This window comes from Nycticebus coucang, chromosome 9, assembly GCF_027406575.1.
Source record: "Nycticebus coucang isolate mNycCou1 chromosome 9, mNycCou1.pri, whole genome shotgun sequence".
Lineage (NCBI taxonomy): Eukaryota > Metazoa > Chordata > Mammalia > Primates > Lorisidae > Nycticebus > Nycticebus coucang.
Window position 1 is genome coordinate 93739037 of NC_069788.1, and position 24423 is coordinate 93763459.

The 24423-nt window shown below is 40.5% G+C and overlaps 1 protein-coding gene across 6 annotated transcripts in view; it reads left to right on the forward strand.

Moving 5' to 3' along the window:
* TTC7B (tetratricopeptide repeat domain 7B) overlaps nucleotides 1-24423 on the forward strand; it is a 265477-nt gene that overhangs the window by 158101 nt on the left and 82953 nt on the right. For all 6 annotated transcript variants that reach the window (XM_053601954.1, XM_053601955.1, XM_053601957.1 and 3 more), the window contains 3 exons: nucleotides 310-367; nucleotides 6698-6770; nucleotides 9438-9598. In XM_053601954.1, the coding sequence (XP_053457929.1) occupies nucleotides 310-367; nucleotides 6698-6770; nucleotides 9438-9598 (292 nt within the window). The remainder of the gene's footprint in view (nucleotides 1-309; nucleotides 368-6697; nucleotides 6771-9437; nucleotides 9599-24423) is intronic.

Sequence of the window (24423 nt, forward strand, 5' to 3'; positions counted from 1 at the left end):
GTGGGAGGACAGACGTGTTCCTGGTGGACTTCCCAGCAGCCCCTATATGCCTGGGGATAGCAAACCATCCAACTCACACTTTCCCCTTGGCATGGTTCCATAATTATGTCCAATGAATGCAAATGCCTTGGGGGTAGGACTGGGCTTCATTTCCTGCCTTCTGCAGTGCCGAGTGCGGGGCTGGGCACGCAGACACTCAGAAATGATTGCTTTCAATCCAGTTGAACGTATAGCTTTTGTGACGGGTTTTGTATTTGTCAAAAACTCTCTGACCTCCCATGCCACTGACTAATTGAACCCTTTTCTTAGCTTCTTTGCGAGGGATGCAGGAGGTCCTACAGAGAAAGGCGCTTCTTGCATTTCAGAGGTGAGTGGGAGTTCATCTTTTCACTCGGCTGTACATAATGACACAAAGTATGATAAGTATAAAAGGAAGAGATATTTATAAAGATTATGTAAACAGTGTTTTACCCCTGGGAATCTTTCGTTTTGAGCACTGAACATACAGTATCAAAAAATTTGCTGCATCACTTGTTGCCATGTAAATTCTACATTCATAATGTGTTTATCCATTTTGGCACATTTTATTCATTCCTAATACAGTGATTTCAGCTTGAAAAAGATATACTTTGTATGTCTAGGAAGATGATTCCTTTATTAAAGACATTTGTCATCGTCTAAAAAAGAGATTATTCTTTTCTAGCTTTTAAAAAATGTGGCAAGCTGCAGGTTTTTATATTAAGAAATGAAAAGGCCAGCTTTTATGAAGTCTCTGATATATACTATGTGAAGGCAGCCCAACAAGCCTGACGTCCCCACCCCCACTTTGTTTCATAACACCTTGTACCTGCCTCTGTCATGATGCCGCTCGTGAAATTAAGATAATGGCTTGTAATTATAAAGCGCTTGCACGTCACAGGGCTCTCTCACATCCCTTATTCGAATTGCTCCTCAGTAAGGTGGATGGACAAGCAGTATGTCTGTTTTAGGTCAGAGACCAGGATACAGAAGATACAGGAATTGTTAAGTCAGTTAAGGAATCAAGGTCTCTTGACTCTAACCCAGTTCTTCTTGTACCGACTCTACTACACTATCCCAATTTTATTCTTATTACAGGTATAATAAATCACTCAAATGAAATTGTTGCCTGAAGTATAGCCCCGTGATATGAGATCTAGAACTGATATTGATTTTATCACCTTAAAATATCTGAGTTACCTTGGAATCTCCAGCCCTAGTATTAGAAACTTAGTTACTTACATGAAAATTGCACAAGGACCTCCTAATACCTGGTAACTCTTATTAGACTCTTTTTCAGGCCGACAGATCTGTTGCGGTGTCCATGTGCCTTTCTCACGACATCATTATCCCTCGGTTTCTGTCTCATTTCTGTGTTTCCTAGCAGGCTTGCGGATAGGTTTGTAACTTTGCCCACCTCAGTCTTGTTAATGACGAGAAAGTTCCAATCAACATCTGCAAACAGATCTCCTGTCTTTGTGCTAAGCTTTTGTTGATGTTCTTTAGCGTGGAGTGTGGAGAGCATTTCCATTTCAAATGATCTGAAGTTTTAAATTCTCCAGCCCTAGTTTGTAAAACCCACACATGGACACTTAAGAAAGTGGTCATTACATCTGTTTCACTTTTCTTAAATCAGCACATCTTACTGGCTCTCTAAAAACAGCCACAGTGGTGGTCTGCCTTGAGCTGCCAGTATAACTTCATGTTATGTAACGGCTGTTCCAGTGGCCTGAATTCTTTTTGTTCCTTTTTTGCTTAGGTTTTAATTCAAAACGATTTTTTAAATATTAGTTCATATGGGAATAAAGAGTAATAAAACCCCACTAACCTAACTGATTATATTATGGAAGGCTAACCTAAATTAGTATTTGTGTGAAATGTAGAATATTTTCCAGAGGAGTAAAATTATTTTGTTTCAAGTACACATTAACTAGAACTACTCTATTATAATCCTAACAAAAATTTTTAAAGGAAAGATTTGAAGTAAATAAGAATGATTTGTATTATTTCTTAAATATAAATGGATAATTTAAAACTACTTGGATTAGAAGTTACTTTTTTGTGTATTAAATATTCTCCCCACAATTCTGTTTATGCTATTACTTTGCATTTTGTTTAAAAAGAAAATAATGTAATTCAAAAGGGTATAAGGTTGTGGATATAGGCACATGAAAATTAACTCGTGATTGGAGGCAGAACCCAGAAAGATTTGCTTTTTAGTGGATTCACAGATGTGATTTTTATGTTCTTTTGTTTTTGTTTTTGTAGAGACAAAGTCTCACTTTTTCACCCTTGGTAGAGTGCTGTGGCTCACAGCAACCTCCCAAGTCCTAGGCTCAGGCGATTCTCTTGCCTCAGCCTCCCAGTAACTGGGACTACAGGCACCCGCCACAACGCCTGGCCATTTTTTTGTTGCAGTTTGGCCAGGGCCGGGCTTGAACCCGCCACCTTCGGTATAAGGGGCCAGCACCCTACCCACTGAGCCACAGGCGCTGCCCACAGATGTGATTTTTAAAGATATCTTAGTTGGGTGGCTACATCTTAATGTCAGACTGTCAGCTATTCTTACATTCACAAGTTCAACCCAAGCAGCTGAGTCAATTCATTTGCCCTATACAAAAGTATAGTGAAGAAAAATATAATATTGTTTGCAAAGCTGTTTAAAGACGCTGAATTGGCTCGGCGCCCATTGCTCAGTGGTCAGTGTGCCAGCCACATACACCAGGGCCCGTGGGTTCGAACCCAGCCCGGGCCTGCTAAACAACATTAACAACTATCACAAAAAAATAGCCGGGCGTTGTGGCTGGTGCCTTGTAGTCCCAGCTGCTTGGGAGACAAGAGAATCACTTACACCCAAGAGTTTGAGGTTGCTGTGAGCTGTGACGCCACAGCACTCTACCGAGGGTGACATAGTAAAATTCTGTCTCAAAAATAAATATATAAATAAAGATGCTGAATTGATCTGAGTTGCTTCTTCTGTGGGCACCACATCCTGAGAAAAGGAGCCCTGGAAACAGTTGCGTGCATATTTTATGTAGTGCATTGATGCACAGTATCCAGGAGGAATAGGTGGCGTGCTGTCACTCAGTGTGGACAGGGGTTGCAAGATCTCACTTTATTTTCCCCTCTCCCTCCTAGCATGAGTTGTGTGTATAGGGTGACCAATCATACCAATTTGTTGGGGACTGAGTGGTTTCCCAGAGCATAGGACTTTTCAGTGCTAAAACCAGAAAAGTCTTAGGCAACCAAGACAAGGTGGTTACCCACGCCCCACCCCTCATATGTGTAACTAGTGAGTGGTTTCGGAGTAGTAGAGTTAGCCAAGTTTGCAGATTTCTTTTCTTAACTTAATACACCCATGTCCTCTTAACCGGAAGGGACTACAAAGAGATTGGGCTAACCCAGGCAGCAGGATGGCATTATATTATACAAAGACCAAGCCTTGGAATCACATGTCCTCCTTTCCACTTCTGGCTCTCTCTTTTACTAGATGTTCTTAGACAAGATGCTTAATAGTAGATTATTCATAAAATATAGTTATTTTTGTATCATTGTTGCTCTATGGACCAGGGTCAAAATTGACCACCTTCTCTATATTCTTGGTTCAGCGCTAGTGGATGTTGGGAGCGGAGTCTAAGAGAGCACTAGGGTGGAGCTCACAGCACCCTGGGTGTTAGCCAGGTGTCTGGGAGGCCCAGTGGTGCTCTTTAGTAGCAGCACAGTTAGTTGCCTGTCTCTGCCTGTCACATTATAGGTACTGATCTCTGTGGAGCAGAGAGAGCTCCTTGAGGAAAGGCACTGGTGTGATTCATCTCCAGGCTCCCAGAAACTGGCATGCAGCCTGGCATCACATTATAGGTACTGCATAGTATGACTGGATAGGTGGGTGCGTGGGTAGATGGATGGGCAGCCTCTTTCTCAGGAGAGAGAAATTGAATTAATGAACATAGAGATGCCTTGTCAGGGGAAGCATTTTGAGTGTTCCTGCAGGGATGTTTTTAGGTCTCTGGGTTTCTCTTACCAGTCTGGGCAGGTGTTCATGGCTTGGGAATGGGGTTTATGAGGCTGCTTTAGATTCCTATGCAGAATTCAGAAGACTTACAGTTTTCAAAGAACGCTAACATCCTTTCTCGTGGTCCTTTTCCTCACCTGCTTGGCTTGCTGATTTCTAGAGGCAGGTTGCCTATGGGCACACCACAGGGGCTTTCTCACAGGAAGCCCGGGGTCCCGGAGTCTTCTGCAACACTGAAGCAAGTTTTCTGGCATCTGCATGAGATCAATCTGCCCACTTTTTCTTGTTTCGTTTGGCATTCTTCCTTTTTCATTTCACAGGCTGAAGGGGTCAATTTAATTCATTACCAAAATTGTTGAGATAAGGTTTTTTAAAATGCACGTGTTTCAGTTGTGCCACTTGAGAAATTTGGCAGTTGGATGTTCATTATTAGGGAAGTTCTGCGTTCTTCAGCTGTTAGCCCAGCACACCCCAGAAATAGCAAGATCTCTAGCACTTCCGGTTGGTTTCTTCCACAGAGCTGCGATTAACAGTTAAAAATCATTTGGTGAGGCGAGGGTGGGGCCTTTGACCAGAACTGTCTTTATCGACACCCTCAGGTCCCCAGACGTTGCCAACCTTTCACTGGGTCAGTGTTTCACAAACTTCCTTTGTGAAAAATAGGAATTTGGCTGAGAAAATTATAGCTCTAAGAAATTCTTTTTTGAGGGTTATGGAAACCTGGCTTTATTATTTGTGAAAGAAAATGCGATAAATAATTCTAAATAATTCAGAATCTCTTCGTAATTAATTTGTATTCATATTCCCTGAACAATTGTGAGATAACAGAAACCATGACATTCCAATCTCACTTTTTATGAACATCAAAGAAAAAATTCTTTGATGTACAAACTCATGAAAAACCAATACTTGTAAAATTATGAAAGCTGGAGCTACTGAGTAGGCTTCTGGCAGAAATAAGACATTTTAAAGGATATAATGCAGGCAATTCGCAGCCTCGGCCTGTTAAACTAGGGTGAGAAAAGTCCTAGGGCTATGTCTTGAGGCCTCGTCGAGATTCTCCAGGGGGTTTGGGTGCTTTGGTTTTAGATTCATTTAAGGACATCCTAGTCCTGCCTGTGAACCACTGCATTTGCCCAAACAATGCCCTAAATCACTGGACGTAGCATATTTTCTGGGTGGCAAACACCTGGGAGACTTTGAACTCTCTTTCTAGTAGCAGACAGACAATTTAATGAAAAGACCTTATTACTACAGAAAGCCCTCTTTGGTGTGTCTGCCACAGTTGAATCTATAATGATTCAGTTTTCTTTTTTATCTTGAAATTGTTTTGTGCTAGTAAAAGATTCTCCTTTAATCCCAGAATGTTGACAGAGCATCATGAAGGTTTACTTACTATCTGGGCCCCACCTAATTAGTCTACTCCAATGGTGCCTTTTAAAGAAAGGAAAAGTTTGTTTTTCTCTTCCTACCAGATTGTTATACACAGAATTATGTCTTATACGTAGTCACATTTTAAGTTGCTTTTGCCTAAATACAAATGATTTCCACATAAAAGCAAAAAAAAAAGACCATGTCTGCAATCAGTTAGGAGACCAGATAGCCTCTTCCCACCTACCATCGAAGGCCAGTTAATGAAACTGAGCCTAGTGTCTTACCACAGAGTCTTACACGTCACAGTTATATGGACTCAGTCAGTAAACTGCATGGAATTTAGTCGAAGGTTCAAAGGACTAACAAGTGTCTTTCTTTTCCCCTTATTCATCAAAAACCAAAACCTCATTTTATGAGCAAAGCTGGGTCTTTGATTTTCATATGGTTTCTCTGAAATCCAGAAGTTTGGATGAGGTAGCGTTAAGGCCAAGCCAAACTTAACCAAAGCAGCCATCACCTTGCCAAGAACACACATGGCCTCTGTGTCCCAGCATGACACAGAGGCTGCTCCAGCTCTGCCCAAAGGAAGTATCCACCCCCACGGCCAGCGATTCTCTACCTCCACCTCCGGGCCCCTCCTCAAATCCTTTGAGCATTGACTCTAGACAGTTGCCACTAGAAACATGTTCCTGTGTTATCCCATATTACAGAGAAGAAAATGCTTTACATTTGTTAGTGGACAAAGAAGAGTTTAAATAAAACATTAAGGCTGGGCATGGTGGCTCATGCCTGTAATCCTAGCACTCTGGGAGGTCGAGGCAGGTGGATTGCCTGAGTTCAGAGGTGCAAGCCTAAGCTGGAGTGAGCCAGAATGAGACCCTGTCTCTACCAAAAAAAGCTGGACGTTGTGGTAGGCGCCTGTAGTCCCAGCTACTTGGGAGGCTAAGGGGAAGGGAATTGCTAAAGGAAGAAAAAAAAAACAAAACAGAAAATTGAAAAAAAAAAACTTCATAAAACCAGCACATTGTACCTCATGATTGCATTATTGTACACGGCTATGATTTAATAAAAAATAATAAATAAATAAATAAATTCTAGTCATTGGAAAAAAAAACAAACTTCAAACTAAGATGAGTGTAAGCCAGTTGAAAGCATAATTCAAAATAAATAAATAAAACATTAGTTAAAACTAGATATGTGGCCTTGGTATAAAAATGCATATGTGAAGACTTGTTTGATAGGGAAAGTGAAACAGCCTCTCTCATGTACTAATCACCATAAATATTTTTTCAGGGCCCACAGCCTGTCCCCCACAGATCACCAAGCAGCTTTCTACCTGGCTCTGCAGCTTGCCATCTCCAGACAGGTCAGTTACTCTAACGTTCCCTAAACCTGGTACACTTAGATCTCGATACACTTCCTTCAGCAGCTCAGTCTGAGGTTATAGGTGACGCTCTTCCTTCACTCACTGGAGGGACCCTTCTCAGAGGACACGGACTCCTTTCAGCAAAGACTCTGGTCTTTTGGTCCGTTCGAGCATCTGCTGTGAAGACACAGGAGTACCAGGCTCTGCTTTTGGAAATTAAATCCACGCACAAATCTGAAGGGCCCAACCCAAGGGCCAGATTGCAGCATGGGACTCAGCACATGGCGCACACCTGAAGCCAGGAGCAGGGCCCAGTGCTGAGCTTGATGGGGACTGGTTGTCATAAGGAAAATGCCAGCAGAAGTAGCTAAAAGATACCAGGTCCTTTAAAATATATGGAAGATAGGAACAATTATACACAGTGGCCACTTGAACTAGGAGACTCAACATAGTTTTCCTTGCTGGAAGAGCAAGCTTCCCTTGTCCTTCATCTTCTTCTGGAAGCTGCCTCTGCCATTCCCATACCCTCCTGTCCTCTCCCAACTGTTCTGGAGATTCTGGCCACCTGCCTGCCCATCCACCAGGTGCAAGACATTGGTGGTAACCCCAGCACATTCCTGAGTGCTGACTGGGAGGGTGAACCACGGGTCAGCTCCCAGACGTGCCATTCCCCTGGCAGGCCTGGGCTGGGGCATGCGTCTGACTTCCTGGTTGCCTGGGAATGGCATTGAGAAGTGGCTTCCATTGGCAACCTGGAGGCTGAGGAAGCCAAGACACTATGCCAAGTGTCTTGGGGACCCGTGACAGGGTCCTCTCACCTGGCATGATATGGCTCACAGCCAGACTGATCGAGAGCTGCTTCTGTAGCACATGTGGTCTCTCCCCTTCACTGGGGCTCTCTCATCTCCCCCAAGAAACCTTCCTGGAGCAGCCTACACTTCTTCCTCTCCTCAGCCCTCTTGTTCAATATCTGTCTTCTTCACTGGGCTTAGGTTCTATGAGGGCAAGAGTCCACATCCATCATTGTCATTGATTTACCCTGGCCCTTGGAACACTGCCTGACACGTGTTCAGCACTCAGTAATACTTGTTGAATTAAAGAGTTTCTGAGTTTCTTGAAGCCAGCTGCCCTGCAAGGACATCATTGGAACCCTGTGTCCATTTGTTCCTGATGGTCCTGCAAGTCAACTCCATGCCTATGCTGTGCCTTTTGACTCATCCAGTAATACTGGGTTGAGTGCTATTCACACAGTAGGTTGTCACCTTGCGGCATGGATAAGTAGAAGAAGCCCTGTGGGTGCTGCAGCGGCCTCTGTGGGCTCCCGGCATCAGAACACAGAGCTTGGAGGGATTGTTTACCTGCCACCAGGGGAGGAGGTTGACCAGGAGGGGAGGGTGGAGAGGAATCAGTAAGTAGAGAATCACTCCCATCTCAGTCACGGAGTAGCTGGGTGGCCTTGCTCAAGTCTTTTCATCTCTTTGGATTCAGCTTCCTCCCCGTAAATGAAGGTCTGGGCCAGATGATCTCCCTTCCAGCTGTAGGAGCCATGGTTTTATGATTCAAGAGCAGAAAGCCTCCAGAGCTCTCATTTATAACCTAAATCCATCAAGATTGGCAGTTTAGGGAAGAAAACTAATAGGTTAGCAAAAGAAAAGTCATGGATTTCTACTAAATGGTGAGGTAACTGAGGGTTTGGGAAAAGCAGGAGTGATTAGAGTTGGGGTGACACGGGAAGGAGCCCCTGGGTGGTTGGGTAAGAATGCTCAGTCTCCTGCTCTGTTTCAAAATCCAGCTTCTGCTTCTAATTCTCTCTGGTTACTGTTAAACCTGCACAGAATCTAGGGTGTTCAGATACCCATTATGTATGCATTTTGTCAGCCCTTGCGCTCTGATGATTTTGAAGAAAATCTTGAACAGCTGTTGCATTTAAAGGTTAAGGTTGTGTCTGGTCCTCCATGAATTTGGATACATCTGCTTTGTATGTGGCATTGCAATTTGTTTCTTGGATTGAGTTATTTTGGGTTGTAGTTTTGAAAGGTGTGTGGTTTTGTTTGTTTAGTTTGTTTAGTTTTTATTTGGGGAGAGTTTTTTTTTTTTTTTGCATATTTTCTTGATGTCTAGTGGAGGTCCAGGAGAAAGGAACAAATAAAAAGAATGACAGGCATCTGATCATTTGGAAATCTCTGTTAAAAGTCTTATAACTCATTAAGCACTTTAATTTCAGTAATACTTTAAAAAATGAGAACAGTCTAGCTACGGCAGTTTAATTCCACTAAAACCTCCTAGCAATTTTTATTTGTCTCCGTTTAGAGTGAAATCATCTTGGGCATAATCAAAAGCAGATCAGTTTTGTGGAAAGAATGAGAAAGTGTTTACTTAGGGAGAAATAAAAAACTTGGTACAGTATCGGCAGTTATGTAGAGAGACGGGGGCTCTCACAGCACTTCATCAGTCACACTCTTTCTGGAAGAGGGCATCTGTTTTCATGTTTGTGATTAATATCATGAGGTTACCGTAAAGACTTGGCTTAACATTTGAATGTGGCACAATGTAAAACAGTTCTTGATGTTTGCAGAGAATCAGACATTGAAATGATGGCTTCTTTATCGTGTGACTGTGTGTGTATGTGTCTGTTTAGAAATCCTTTTTGATTTTGTTTCAAACCAGATACCAGAGGCTCTGGGGTATGTCCGCCAAGCTCTTCAACTTCAGGGTGATGATGTCAACTCCCTGCATCTCCTGGCCCTCTTGTTGTCAGCGCAAAAGCATTACCATGATGCCCTCAACATCATTGACATGGCCCTGAGCGAATATCCAGAGAATTTTATGTAAGTGATCCTGCAGGGGGGTTTGGTTTCCCCTTAATCAGAAGTTATTAAATTTGCTTTTTCCCTCCTTTTCCTTTCGAGTCTGTCTAATTTAGGTCTTCATGGACATCCTAGAAATCAATAATATAAAATCCCTTTACTGTTTCTTTTTTCCTGATATTTAAAAACAAATGTAACCTGTTAGGTCAACCCAACATAGTATTAGGCCATCCTTATTTAGTCGAAATACTTTATCCACTTTTATTCAATGTGCACCATTGGAGTACAAGAGATGCTTTTTAGGCAGATTGTGGATGAACATTTTTATTTTAGTAGTTATATATTCTTAAATGTACACTAGAGAATATAACGTATATCAAAGTATGATTTCATGGGAATTACTGCTCAGGGGCAACTAAGAATTTTTAAAGTCAATTTAAAGAAAGTATGTAAATACTAATACAGATACAGGATGGCAAAAGTTATGTTAAACAAACTCCAACGATTGCCATTTGAGAAACACAAATTATACACAGTGTGGCTTCCACTAGCTCTGGGTGATTATTCTATTTTAGGCAACTTTGATCATGATACCTTACTTCTTTGTTCTTTAGTTTCATTCTCTGGGAAATGGAATTACTTAAATAAATTAATCACTTTTTTTTGTACATAACCTAAGAATTATCATTATAAATTGTCACATGCTTGAATTATCTACCTGTCTTCTCATCTTTCCTCTAAACCACTGAATCCACACCTGTTGCTTAAGCTTTGCTGAAAAGGACATTGTCTTTTGAGCTACTGGGTTACCATTTTATCCTCTGGTAGTAACTTAGTAACCAGTACACAATAGCCAGAAATAGTAAGCACTCGTGTACACTGGAAGGTTCTAATTGTCTGCCGCATTGCAGGGTCAGTAATGGGGGACAGCTTGAGGTTGGGCGTCAGGGAAAGGAATGTAGACAGTGGCCCCAGCTGGCTTTCTTCACTTTCAGAAGTGCAGTCACAGACTTTAAGTGGGTCAGCTTTGGCTTTATTTCTCTGCCTCGTCACCTCTCTGTGTTTTTAATCAGTGCTTGTCAGCAGCTCTCCTTGGAAAATTGGTTCACACATTTCCATTACAAACATTTCTTTGTCTTCAAGTGAAAAGGGCACTTCTCTTCTCTCCATCAGGAGAATTCTTGTTATAATCCAGGAAACCTCTGACTAGAGATTTCTTTTGTAGGCTCAGCTATTTATGCAGAGTGAATGAAAGAGCTTTGCTGCAGTGTTTTACATCTTGCAGATCTCAAACTTGCTCTTCTGCACACTGACTATATTTCTGGATTAGCCCAGGGAACCTTAAAATGGTTAAAACACTTTTAAAACTATTCAGTCCTTTACCCATCAGTAAAGAGCAACCTGATACAATTGAATTCCGTTTCTCTCATCAATATTTATAAAGCACCCTTCCCTGCTTCCCACCATCCAACACACAGTCACATTCTCTCTCTTTCTCGCCCCCCTCTCCCCCACTTACCCCGCTTCCCTCCTCCCTCTTCATTAGACATTAGACCAGCATGTGGTTCCTTCTTCCACAGCCTAGGGTGTCCTCCAAGAGGAGGCTTATTAAACTAATAACCCTACTGCACAATAAGCAACAAACGGTGGCTAATATGGTAATGTCTCCAAGTGACAGCAGCTGACAGCCTTTTCAAGCAGTAGAAGTAAGGAACAGGCAGTAGAGATATTTGAGGAATGCAAGGCTGTTATTTTAATGTTAAGCCATGAGCTCAGAAAAGCAAAGCATATGGCAGCAGGTCTGAGAGTAGCCATGACTTGTTTGCTTTTAAAATATTTGTATTTTTTCCTTCGTGATGGGAAACTTGTTCCCAAGAATAGCTGACTAAAAGTTGGGGCCGCATATAGTCAGTGGATCTCCCATGGTTTCCTCCCAACCTAGGTAAAACATTTTGATACCAACCTAAACAAGATTAAGTGGGCGCTTGTCCCATCTGCCTTGTAGTATTATCTGTTTGTATGTTTGTTCAGAAGAACCGTAGACTCCCTGAAGCCCCGTGTGGAGGGCATGGTTGATGTGTAGTCTGAACTTGCCAGGTGGAGATAGAGCCCTTCCCGCTGTGAGAGCCAGCTCCACCCACCTGTTGAGCAGTTACCAGATAAGACAGCTGAAGGCCCCTGGAGGAGCAACTGGTCTCTCCAGGGTTACTCATCCTTATGGTCACCATGAAATGATAAAAATTGCTATTTAAGTACTTTGAATAAGCTTGTAGGGTCCAAACATTTCCAAGCTGAGAGGTATCATTTCAGACACTTAATCACTCCAAGCAGAACTGAGACTGAACAGTAGATTCAACAATTGGGAAGAACTTCCTAACTGTAGGGATCATGGGAACCAAGAGTCCTTTCTTAAGGCAACCCCCAAAATAAGTTCATTACTCTAGAGAAGCAACCACTGGGTTGGGGAGGTTGATATAGGGTTAGCTCTGTATGAAAGGAAAGGAACGTGGAAGGATATTTTGTAGTGGTTAAGAGCACATTCTTAGAGTTAGAATGTTTAGAACTCCAAATCCTTCATTTTTAAGTCATATGACCTCGAGTAAGTCACTAAATCTCCCTGAGTCTCATTTCCTCCTTTGCAAAATGTGAATAATAAAATATCCTTCTCAGAGGGTTGATGTAAGAATTGGTTTGGCTAGTGCATTTAAGACATTTGTACATGGTAATCACTCAATAATTGGTAGGAATTCATATTGTTATTACTACTACCAATACTACTAAAGTGTTTTTTAATTGTTATTAAGTATTGAATAGAAGCCAAAGAATATTTATTAAACATATTTAAAATAATACAGCTAATATATATGTACCTGTATCTTAGATTAAGAAAAAAAATATTAGTAGTGCCTGTGAATTGCCTGTGAATATTTATACATACATATTTATACATAATATATATATTAAATAAATGTGTTAATTTCCTGTGTGATATTGCCTATGAATTTCCCCCCCTCTTCACCTGGCAGGTTAGTCCTATTAATCCTAAATTCTATGTTGGTCATTCTCTCATGTTTCTATACCATGTGTATTGTACTTCTAAATAATATGAATTTAGTTCTTCATGTTTTAATTTTTTATAGAGTAATACTCAATATATTCTTATAATACTTGCTTTTATTACTTATTATATGTTCTCGAAGTCCATCTTGTTACAGACCACAGTAATTCATTTACACTAATGAATAGAATTTTATTGTGTAAATATACTAAGTTTTTTTTCATCTAGTCTACTATAATTAGATATGTGGGTTGTTTTCAGTTTTCAGCTATTATGCACAATGCTGGTGTAAATATCCTTGTACAGAGCTCCCAGTACATGTACATGTTCAAGGACTTCTGTAGGAGTGAAATAGTTAGGTTGTAAGATACATGTACCTTCCACGTTACCAAATAATTTCAACTGGGAGTTGCAAACACTCTCCCACCAGCAGTGCCCAAGAGCCCCTGTGGCTCCAGTACACCAGTAACTAGTGTCAACAGATGTCTTATTTTTGGCAGTGTGGTTGCAAGTTAATGACATCACATTAAATGTAAGTTGTGTGTCCCTCATTACTAATGAGGTTGAACATCTCTTCATTTGTTTGTTGCTTTAGCTTTCTTTCTCTTAGGAAGCTTATATAGAATTCCTTCTTTTTTTCTTTATTGGGTTGTCTTTTTCTTACTAATTAGCAGGTTTTTTTATATGCACTATTACGGTTTACAAGTTCTTTTGGTGGCTACAAAAATCTTTCGAGCAGTAGTTTATGTTTGCTTTCTTTCAATAAATATCATTTGATGAACAGAAGTTCGTATTTTTAAAGCATGAAGAGTTGAATTGAGCAATCATTTTCTTTATGGACAGTACTTTCTGTGCCTGATCTAAGAAGACTTTTCCTTCTCTTAGAGGCCAAAGACAGTCTCCTAAATTATCTTCTGAAAGTTTTCTTGTGTTATCTTTCACTCTTAAATCTAGGGGTCCACCTGAAATTGGTTGTTTTGTGTGTGTATACTGTCAGGGACAATGTCATTTTTTCCCCAAATGGATAGCCAGTTGTCCTAGCACCACATATTACAAAGATTCTGCCCCTTGTTGTTCACAGGGCCACCTTTGTCCATTTGTGTCTCTAAGCCTTCTGTTTAGTTCCTTCGGTAGTGTGCCCATCCCTGCGTAACTGCCACTCTTATGTCACTCTTACAGCTTTGTCGTATGTAAGGTGTGTCCTTCCCTATAACTTGTTCTTTAAGAATGTCATGGCTATTCTTGGGCCTTTGAACATTCATATACATTTCAAATAAGCTTATCAATTTCTGCCCCCCCTAAAATAAAAAAACCCTCAAGACTTTAATTGGAATTACATTTAATTTAATAGCTCAGTTTAGAGAGAATTGTATGTTTATGACAGTAGGTTTTCTAATTCACAGCCATTTTAGGCCTTTAAAAATATTTTAAGTTAATGTTTTGTTTTTTTTTGGCCGGGGCTGGGTTTGAACCCTCCACCTCCAGCATATGGTGTCAGCACCCTACTCCTTTGAGCCACAAGCGCCACGTTGGCCTTTAAAAATATTTTTATGAAGTTTTACAATTTTTTTTTACAAAGATTTTGCCCATTTTTTACTAACCTTTTTCCTAGTTACATTTAAAAAATGTGCATGCTTTTGTAGACAGTATAGGCATAAATAATTTTTTTAGTCAAATTTACTACCTACTTATTGCTCAGGTATAGGTGAGCAAGTGATTTTTGCACATTCTTTTGCACATTCTTCTTGACCCAGCTAAATTTGTATTAGTTCTAATAATTTATATATCAATTAGTTTGGAATTTCTATATAGATAATGACTTTTATCTGAAATAATTAACATTTAGTTTCTTTTCCTCTAATCTTTCAACTTTTTTTAACTTGACTTATGGTACTAGTTACAATCTTCTGTAGAATTCATTAAGAATGTTTATTACAGGTTTATTTGTAGATAATTAAAGAGATTAAAGACGTTTCCTTCTTTCTGGTTTGCTAAGAGTTGTTTTTTAATCATGAATAAGTACTGAATTTTATCAAATGCTTTTTCTCTATCTATTGAGATGTTTGGATGATTTTACTTCTTTAATCTGTGAATGTTATATTAATTGATTTTTTTTTTTTTTGAGACAGAGTCTCACTTGGTCACCCTTGGTAGAGTACTGTGGTGTCACAGCTCATAGCAACCTCAGCCTCTTGTATTCAAGTGATCTTCTTGCCTCAGCCTCCCAAGTAGCTGGGACTATAGGCTCCAGCCACAACACCCAACTTTTTTTTTTTCTTTTTGGGAGATGGGGGTCTCACTCTAGTTCAGGCTGGTCTTGAACCTGTAAACTCAGGCAATCCACCTGCTTTGGCCTCCCAAGTGCTGATTAATTGATATTTTTAAATAGGAAACTAATGTTGTATTTTTGGAGTAAACCTAACTTGATCATGATAAATTAGTCTTTTATGGATTAAGTTTACTAGTTATTTTTAAAATTTTGCATTTATTAATGTCTAAAAATAGGCCTATAATTTTTCTTTTGTCTTCATATCCATCAAGGTTAGTCTAGCCTCATAAAATGAGTTGGAATAATTCTTTTTTTTTCTATGTTTTGAAATCACTTTTGTCTAAGATTGGTTTATTCCTAGAATCTTACGTTTTGATAGAATTCACTTGTAAAACCAGGTGGGACTGGTCTTTTTCCTGTGGAAAGATTTCTCTACTTTTTAAAAATGATTATAGGATATTCAGGGTATTTTCTTTATTTTATTAAGTTATGAATAATATGTAAGCTGTAATATTAATATATGTGTAAAGATCTGTCCATTTATTCTAATTTATGATGTACTGGCATAAAGCTATTCATAATGTTTACTTACTTTTTGCCATATATAGCACCTGTAGTTAAGTCTTTTTCAATCCTAATATTGTTTAATGAACCTTTTTTCCTTTTTCTTAAATAGTCTTGCCAGATATTTGTCTGTTGCATTAATCTTTTCAAAGAACTAGTAACTTTTTTATTGTCTCAATTGCATATTTATTTTCACCTTCATAAATTTCTGATCTTATTTCCATTATTTTCTGTCTTCTGTTTTCTTTAAGTTTATCCTGTTTTGTTTTATTTATTTTGGTTCTTTTTCTAAATCCCTTAAATTGGATGTTTAGTTCATTAATGTTTTGCCTTTCTTCTTTTCTTGTTTGAGACAGAGTTTCACTCTGTTGCCCCCGCTAGAATGCCATGGCCTCAGCCTAGTTCACACCTCAACCTCAAACTTCTGAGCTTAAGTGATTCTCCTGCTTCAGCCTCCCAAGTATCTGGGACTACAGGTGTGCACCACCATACCCAGCTAATTTTTTCTAAGTTTAGTAGAGACAAAGTCCCACTTTGCTCAGGTGGGTCTTGATCTCCTCCCAGAGTGCTAGGATTATAGGTATGAGCCACTGCACCTGGCCTGCTTTCTTATTTTCTGACATAAGCATTTAAGACTAAAAATTTTCCTTTAGATAACTGCTTCATCTATAAACCACAAGTTTCATTATGTGAAATGTTTATTATTGTTTAGTTCTAAATATTTTTAAAAAATTTATTATTCTTTTTGACACATTAGTTGTTTTAGAACTGTGTTTATAATTGTCAAATGTGCAAGTTTTTCAATTTTTCTTTTGTTAGGGGCTTTTTACTTGGTCGAATTGTGTTTAAAGACTATATATAAATGTGAAATTGGTTGAACTTGTTTTATGACCCACCTGTGGTTACTTTTTATAAATATTGCATATGTGCTTGAAAAGAATGTTTTCTGCATTTGTTGAGTAAATTTTTATATATTTTATTAGGTTAAGCTATTAATTGTGCTATTCAGATCTTTATTTTTACAGACTTTTTTTATCCACTTTATCAATTATTGAGATATGTTGAAATCTAGCACTGGGATGGCAGATTGACCTTTTTCACCACATATTTAAGGCCGTTTTTACTTTTTGTATTTTACAGCTGTGCTATATAGGTGCATATATATAAATTTAGAATTGCCATGTCTTCCTGGTATATTCAACTCTTTATCATTCTGTTGTAAGACACATAATGCATTGGGTTTCAAAGTCTATTTTGTATGATATACATATATCTACACACATATATTCATGTATATGCATCGTGTGCATATACATATATACAAAAATGTTTGTGTACACACATATACACATACACATATGTAGGCATAGAATATCTTTTTCCATTCCTTTTGAACTTTTTTATATGTTTTAGACATACTCTTATGCTCAGTATGTACAGCTAATTTGTATGTGTGTTTTTTTTTTTAACTCAGGCTTATTGTCTTATCTGGAACATTGAGTTTCTGTCTATTTATTGTAAATACTGATATATTTGTATTAGTGTCTAGCATGTCATTTATGCTTTCTGTGTAACCTTCATTTTTTTATCCTCTTTCCCTCCTTTTATATTGATTCTGTTTTTATTCTATTTTTTTTTCCTTTGCTAATATGAAAAAGAAACATTCTGTTTTGATTGTTCTTGGTTAGTGGTTACCCAAGAAACTTTAGTGAGGGTCTGTTGCTGTCAAACTTTTTCAGTTTGTGTCTAAAAATATGGATTCGTTTTCTCACAGTACAAGCGATCTTGCTGCGTTTGTAGTCGTTGAGAAGGCAACTATTTGTGTATCTGTAGTTCATTTTAATGTCATCTGTCTTTTCTCTTTGGCTGCTTTTAATGCCGTTGTTGCTGTTTCACATTTTCACTGTGACACAGCTAATCCTGCTTAAGAGTCACTAGGCTTTTAAAAATTAGATTGGTACTATTTGTATTGTTCATCGTTTCTAGGAAGTTCTCAGCCATTATTTCTTCAAATATTACTTCTCTTCTTAAAGATAACATGAAATTAGGTCTTTCTTTTTTATTCAGTCTAATAATTTCTACCTTCTTTCTCGAGTATTTGGCCCATGCACATTTAATATAGTTAGTTTATGTTTACACTTTCATCTGCCGTTTCTGTATGTGTCTTATCTTTATTTTATTCCTCCTAAATTGCCTTCTTTTTCTGTTGAAAATGTGTTTTTTAAGCCGTTTAACTATTAAATATCTAAACAAAGGAGTGAATAGGTAATATTTGCCAATTATACATTAATTGTCTCAGACATTAAGTTTTTTCCAAAATAAACTATAACAAGGTACACATCTTAGTACTTTTCCTTGTAGGCCCAAGAAGGTAGAAGTAGGTACTGGGTGATGTTGGAATACCTGATTGTCTCCCCTAAGAGATAGTAAGGCACTCTGTCAGGCCAGGGCTCTGATCAGACCCTCAGATTTGGTGTTTCTGCCACTGAAATTTATTTTTAGAAAAAATAATTAGGATGAGAACTAACGGTTGTTTTATTTTTTTGTTCTAGGGAAATATACCAGATAGTATCATACTTACAGTGGCGTTGGAGAACTTTAGTGTTACTAAAATGTTGTACACAGTAGTCTGACTCAGCAAGCTTTATGGTGGCCGCTAAGGAAAACCACCGCCAGGGTTTAAGTTTCTTGCCATGAGACAAATTGTGGTTATATAACTCTTCAATAAATTTTTAAATTATTTGAATTTTTATGTTTTCTTCTTTAAATAGAATATATGCTTTCCCCTATTCATGAACTCTCGGAGATGTCATCAAATCAATAGCACACTTAGGAAACCACCAGATATTACCACAAAGCACAAGAAGGTGATTTTTGAAACCTCTCAAGGTTACACATACAAATTTTGGGTCACTAAGGTGTATGGACAACTCTTGTAAGTATTTTTTCTGATCCATTACTGTGAGACGTCAGGAGATGCTGAGGCCCGTGCCTGGTCATCTGGTCAGAGGCCCATGGTGTACGGATGTGGTCTTCTACTCTTGCACGTGAAAGCAAATTTTGTCAGACAATCACATTTCTTTTTACACCAGCAGAAACTAACTGTAGAAAAAGAAGTGAACATATTGCAATATTTGTTCATTTAATCAGTCATTCATATAGTAATAAGAACCACTAACATTGGCTCGGCACCTGTAGCTCAAGGGACTAAGGCGCCAGCCACATACACCAGAGCTGGCGGGTTCGAATCCAACCCAGGCTTGCCAAAAAACAATGAAAACTACAACCAAAAAATAGCCAGGCATTGTGGTGAGTGCCTGTAGTCCCAGCTACTTGGGAGGCTGAGGCAAGAGAATCTCTTAAGCCCAGGAGTTTGAGGTTGCTGTGAGCTGTGATGCCACAGCACTCTACCCAAGGCGGGGGAGGCTCTGTCTCAAAAACAAACAAAAAAAATTAACGTTTATATACTGTACTGTGACAGACACTTTACCTATTTTTTTTTTTTTTTTGTAGAGACAGAGTCTCACTTTATGGCCCTCAGTAGAGTGCCATGGCATCACACAGCTCACAGCAACCTCCAACTCCTGGGCTTAAGCGATTCTCTTGCCTCAGCCTCCCGAGTAGCTGGGACTACAGGCGCCCGCCACAACGCCCAGCTATTTTTTGGTTGCCGTTTGGCCGGGGCCGGGTTTGAACCTGCCACCCTCGGTATATGGGGCCGGCGCCTTACCAACTGAGCCACAGACACCACCCACACTTTACCTATTTTTAATTCATTTAATCCTCCTGAGAATGACCTAAGTTGGGTAGTATTATTAACTTCATTTTATAGGTAAGAAAACTTAGAGGTTAAGTAATTTGTCCAAGATTGTACACCCAGAAAGTAGCAGAACGATGTTTGGAACCCAGGCAGTCTGGCCTTGACATTGGTGTTCTTAACCACTAACTACTTTTGAAGCATTGACTTCCTTCCCCATACCAGCCTCTGTGCTAGATGTTGGGGACACTGCCGTGTGCAAGAGAAAGTTTCTGCTCTCTCAGAGCTTACAATCCACATGAGTAGGATTTTAATTTTATCTCTCCTATTAATCTCATCAATAAACTAGAAACATGGTTAAGATTATTCTTTACCTGAGTAGACTATATATCTGATTTTTAAAAAAATCATTACTTGGCGAGTGAGACTGTGTTTCTTTTTCACTCTGTCTCACTCACACACACTCTCAGAGAACTCCTTTTAAGTTGAAATATCATATTGAGTACTGTTTTAATTTAGTGATTACAGAGAGACCAGGTGTTGTGGGCTATTTTTATGCCTGAACTGAGTGATGGAGTAATTAACATGAATTTGCATTTGATAAGAAGTTAAACCACAAGGAAAGAGGCCATTCATCTCATTAAACTAGAGAAATGATCCATTGATACCTGGAAGATGTCCGGGAGGGATGAATACAGCTAACGCAGGGATACCGGTGGGGAAGGGGTTCTTTGGACAAAGGAGAGTAGGGGTAGCCTGCCAAACAGCATGGATCAAAGTGGAATGGGATTTAATCGTTCAGTAGCATATTTAAAATCAACTTTCCACAACAAAACCCCCAAACTATTAGAAAATAGAGGAGTTGAATATATATTTCTCCAAAGAAGGTATAGCCCATAAGCGTGTGATTAAGGGACTCGCTATCTCTAATCATTAGGGAAATGCAGATCAAAACCACAATAAGATACCACTCCATGTCCATTAGGATGGCCATTATTTAAAAACAAACAAACAAAAAAAGCCAGAAAGTCACAAAGGTTGGCACCCTTGTCTACTACTGGTAGGAATATAAAATGGCCTAGATTCTATAGAAAACAGTATAATGGTTCCTCAAAAAATTAAAAACTTTTTAAAACTACCACGTGATCCAGCAGTCCCACTTTTGCATATATACCCCCAAAGAATAGAAAGCAGGGACTTGAACACACATCATTAATATATACTCATGTTCGCGGCAATATAATTCACAGTAACCAAAAGATACGAACAACCCAAGAGCTCACTGACAAATGAATGGATAAACAAAATGCCATATATCCTTAAGAAGGAAGGAAATTCTGATATATGCACCAATATAGATGAAGATTGAGGACATTGTGCTAAGTGAAAGAAGACACTCCCAAAAGGAAAAATACTGAGTGATTCCACTTAGGTGAACCACTCACAGAGATGGAAAGTAGAATGGTCGTTACTGGGGCTGCGTGGAAACAAATGGGAAATTATCATTTAATGTGCACAGAGTTTCAGTTTTGCAAGATGAAGAGTTTGGACATGGAGGGTAGTGATGCTTGCACAACAGTGTGAATGTACTGAATGCCACCAAACTGTACACTTAAAAATTTATTATGTATATTTTACTGGATTTACAAAGAAACAAAACAGCTTTCCAACTTCTCCCTTGCTGTGTGTGATTACAGGAAGGTTTCCAGCTCAGAAGGTCTGAGGGGGCCCTTCTACCCTTGAGGTTCTCTGGCTCTGGATCATTCAGCCACTGTTATTCTGAGATGGACTTGCTGAGCCACGGAATCGGCCTCCCAGCACACCACACCCATTGATACAATCTTCCTATGAGGTTTTGGGTCTGTGGCGTTGCCTTCAGTAAACATAGATCCTTGCCAAGAGGGAAAATCCCCCAAATACAGTGGAAAATGACTTGGAAACTGAAAAGTGGATAGATAGAAAAACTAGAAAAGGGGAAATGGTAAAGAAAAGTATTGAAAGCCAAATTTGTCCTCCTTTCTCCAGGGTTAGAAATAGCCCTGTGGGAGGCGCGTGTGGCTCGGTGGGTAGGGCGCCAGCCCCATATTCCGAGGGTAGGGGGTTCAAACCTGGCCCCGGCCAAACTGCAACAAAAAAATAGCTGGGAGCGGTGCCTGTGGCTCAGTCGGTAGGGCGCCGGCCCCATATACCGAGGGTGGCGGGTTCAAACCCGGCCTGGCCAAACTGCAACCAAAAAATAGCCGGGCGTTGTGGTGGGTGCCTGTAGTCCCAGCTACTCGGGAGACTGAGGCAAGAGAATCGCTGAAGCCCAGGAGTTGGAGGTTGCTGTGAGCTGTGTGAGGCCACGGCACTCTACTGAGGGCCATAAAGTGAGACTGTCTCTACAAAAAAAAAAAAATAGCCGGGTGTGGGCGGTGCCTGTGGCTCAAAGGAGTAGGGCGCGAGCCCCATATGCTGGAGATGGTGAGTTCAAACCCAGCCCCAGCCAAAAACTGCAAAAAAAAAAAAAATAGCTGGGCGTTGTGGCAGGTACCTGTACTCCCAGCTACTTGGGAGGCTGAGGCAAGAGAACCACCTAAGCCCTGGAGTTGGAGGTTGCTGTGAGCTATGTGATACCACGGCTCTCTACCGAGGGTGATAAAGTGAGACTCTGTTTCTACAAAAAAAAAAACAAAAAGAAAGAAAGAAATAGTCTTATGCTGGCCCACACCCTTCCCCTGACCGCATGACCAGTGCAAGGCATGTCTGTGGCTATTTGTCCTCAGGGTAAGGTCCTCATGGAGTATTCTGCTTCCTTTTCAGAGAAGAAGTTTTTTCTGTAATTTTGTGGTTTTTTCTTTTTGTAGTTTTTTCTGAGTGTGCTGGAGAGCCAGCCTCTCTGCTGGTAGAGAAAAGAGGGTCTGGGCGGCAGCCCTGGGCTTAGAGGCTGAGCAGGTAGGAGACAGCAGGCAGGGGCAGGAGGGGACTGTGACAAAGCCCACACCAAAGCCACTCCTCCCCAGTTGTGGCATTAGAAGGGTTATTTATTTTAGTGATTTTCTTTCCAAGCTCTCCAGGTTCTCCTTGATATCTCCTTCAACAATTCAGAGTATGGAGCGTCATCTTCAGACTTAATGCAAGTGTTTCCTGGAAACTGCTAGATCCCTGACCCTGGCCCAGTCCTTAACCTGCTGCAAACATTAATACACATTTAAGTGATGAATGACCCTCCTGAGTAGACTGGTAGCCTTTGCTCCTAACTAAGCTTGTGTCTGCTTACGTTTCTCTCTCATGTTGTTTCTTACTCTGCGGAATTCCACTATCTGATAAAATGGTGATGGTCTACTTACTGCTAATGGGTCGTATAAAGCACCTGCTCGTTGCCCAGCCAACTGTGAAGAAAACATCAAACAATCCAAATACAGTTGAATTCCAGTTCATATATAATGATCTTTTGCATTTTAAAGTAAGGCAACTTTACTGCTAAAAAAATTTTTTTAAAAAGGAACCTGAGAGCAAAGGAAAGAAATAATTTATCCCATAGTATTCTTGTGGGAATCTTGAGCTAATAAGGACTGATAACCCACCTTCATTTGAGCAGATTCACTGCTGTGTAAACATCTCTCCCAGTTCATAGTTAGAGAGCTCCTGCTTTCTGCCAGGTATCATGCCAGGCCCAGGAAGGCCAAGGCCAAAGACAGTGCACAGTGGGGTGTGGAGACACAATCACACTGGAGCTGCTAAACCTCAGAAGAACCAAAGATCACTACCACCCTCGCCCTGAGGGAGCTGGAGCAAACCACACAAAACAAAGCAGATCCCTTCCCAAGAATATACAGGTGGTAAAGACAGGGAACGTAAGGAATGTAAAACAAGCCAGACTCAGAGGAGCAAAACCGTGGTGCAAGGACTCATGGTCCCATTTGGCATCAGATCGCAGAGGGATGCAGTATCCACCTTGGTCTCAAAGAGAAGCTTCAGCTTCCTAGCACCCTGCTGGGCCCGTTCTTTCCTACTTTCCTCCTGACCAAGCAGAGGGCCCCATTTCTGTATCACAGAGCTTCATGGATTGAGTGGGTGTCACATCCTGGGCCAGGCCCTCCCCTTCTAGGTCTACGTGGTGGGATTCCCGTTCTTCTGTCTACTGTCGTCCACGGAATTGGGCTCAAATGTCTCATTTCTTCACTTACGCTTCTCTCCTCAAACTGGGGCATGTGGAAGGTTAGGCTTGAGGGCTGAGTCAGAAATAAAGGCAGGAGCCAGATGTGGTGGGTAAAGATCGCTTGAGCTTAGGTGTTTGAGGACAGCCTGAGCAAGAGCGAGAACAAGATCCCATCTCTGCAAAAAATAGAAAAACTAGCCGGGCTTTGTGGCAGGCACCCATAGTCCTAGCTACTTAGGAGGTTGAAACAGGAGAACTGTTTGAACCCAAGAGTTTGAGGTTGCTATGAGCTACAATGATGCCACTGCATTCTGGTTTAGGCGACAGAGCAATATTCCATCCCTCACCCCTACCCCCCCAAAAAAGACAGGAAAATCCTCCAGAGAGGGCCTTTCAGGAGAGGCAGGTCAGCAGAAGAGGCCTGCGGCTTGCTTCTAGCTTACCCCTCCTCCCTTTTAGATTATCAAAGAGCTTATGGTTCAGAGAGCATAGGTTATGCCTTCATTAGCCAGAGTAGTCTGTTAAGAAGGCTTGCTTTCAAATATGTCCTGCTCCTGCATTTCCTTCTCAAATATGCCCTGTTCCCACATTTCCTTCCTCCTGGCATTTACTGTACCAAAGACACTGGCTCACCAGCTTGTCACCACACCTGAGGGCAGTTCTGTGCCGCCTGCCACCCTGCACCCCGCCCCTAGCAGCCTGCAGCCAGAGAGCCCTCAGGAAGTGGCTCTGGCCATGTGGACTCTGTTGCTTTGTGGATGACACTACATGAAATGGCTCCCTTCATTAAATGTCACTCGCAGGGTTTGGAGAGGTCTTTAAATCACGTGGTTCTGGAGCGGGTTTCAGTTCCACCTAGCTGGGTCATTTCCTCTTTAGGTGCTGGCTCCCCACACTCATCAGACTTGAGGTTAATAGCTGAAGAGAGAACAAAAAATGAGCCAAACTGGGGTTTCTTAAGGTGATGTATTCCAGCTAACTATGTCAGTTGTTTGTTCATTCTAAAAATACTGCGAGAAGGATGGGGGAGTATTCCAGATTGTTGACACTTTGACTG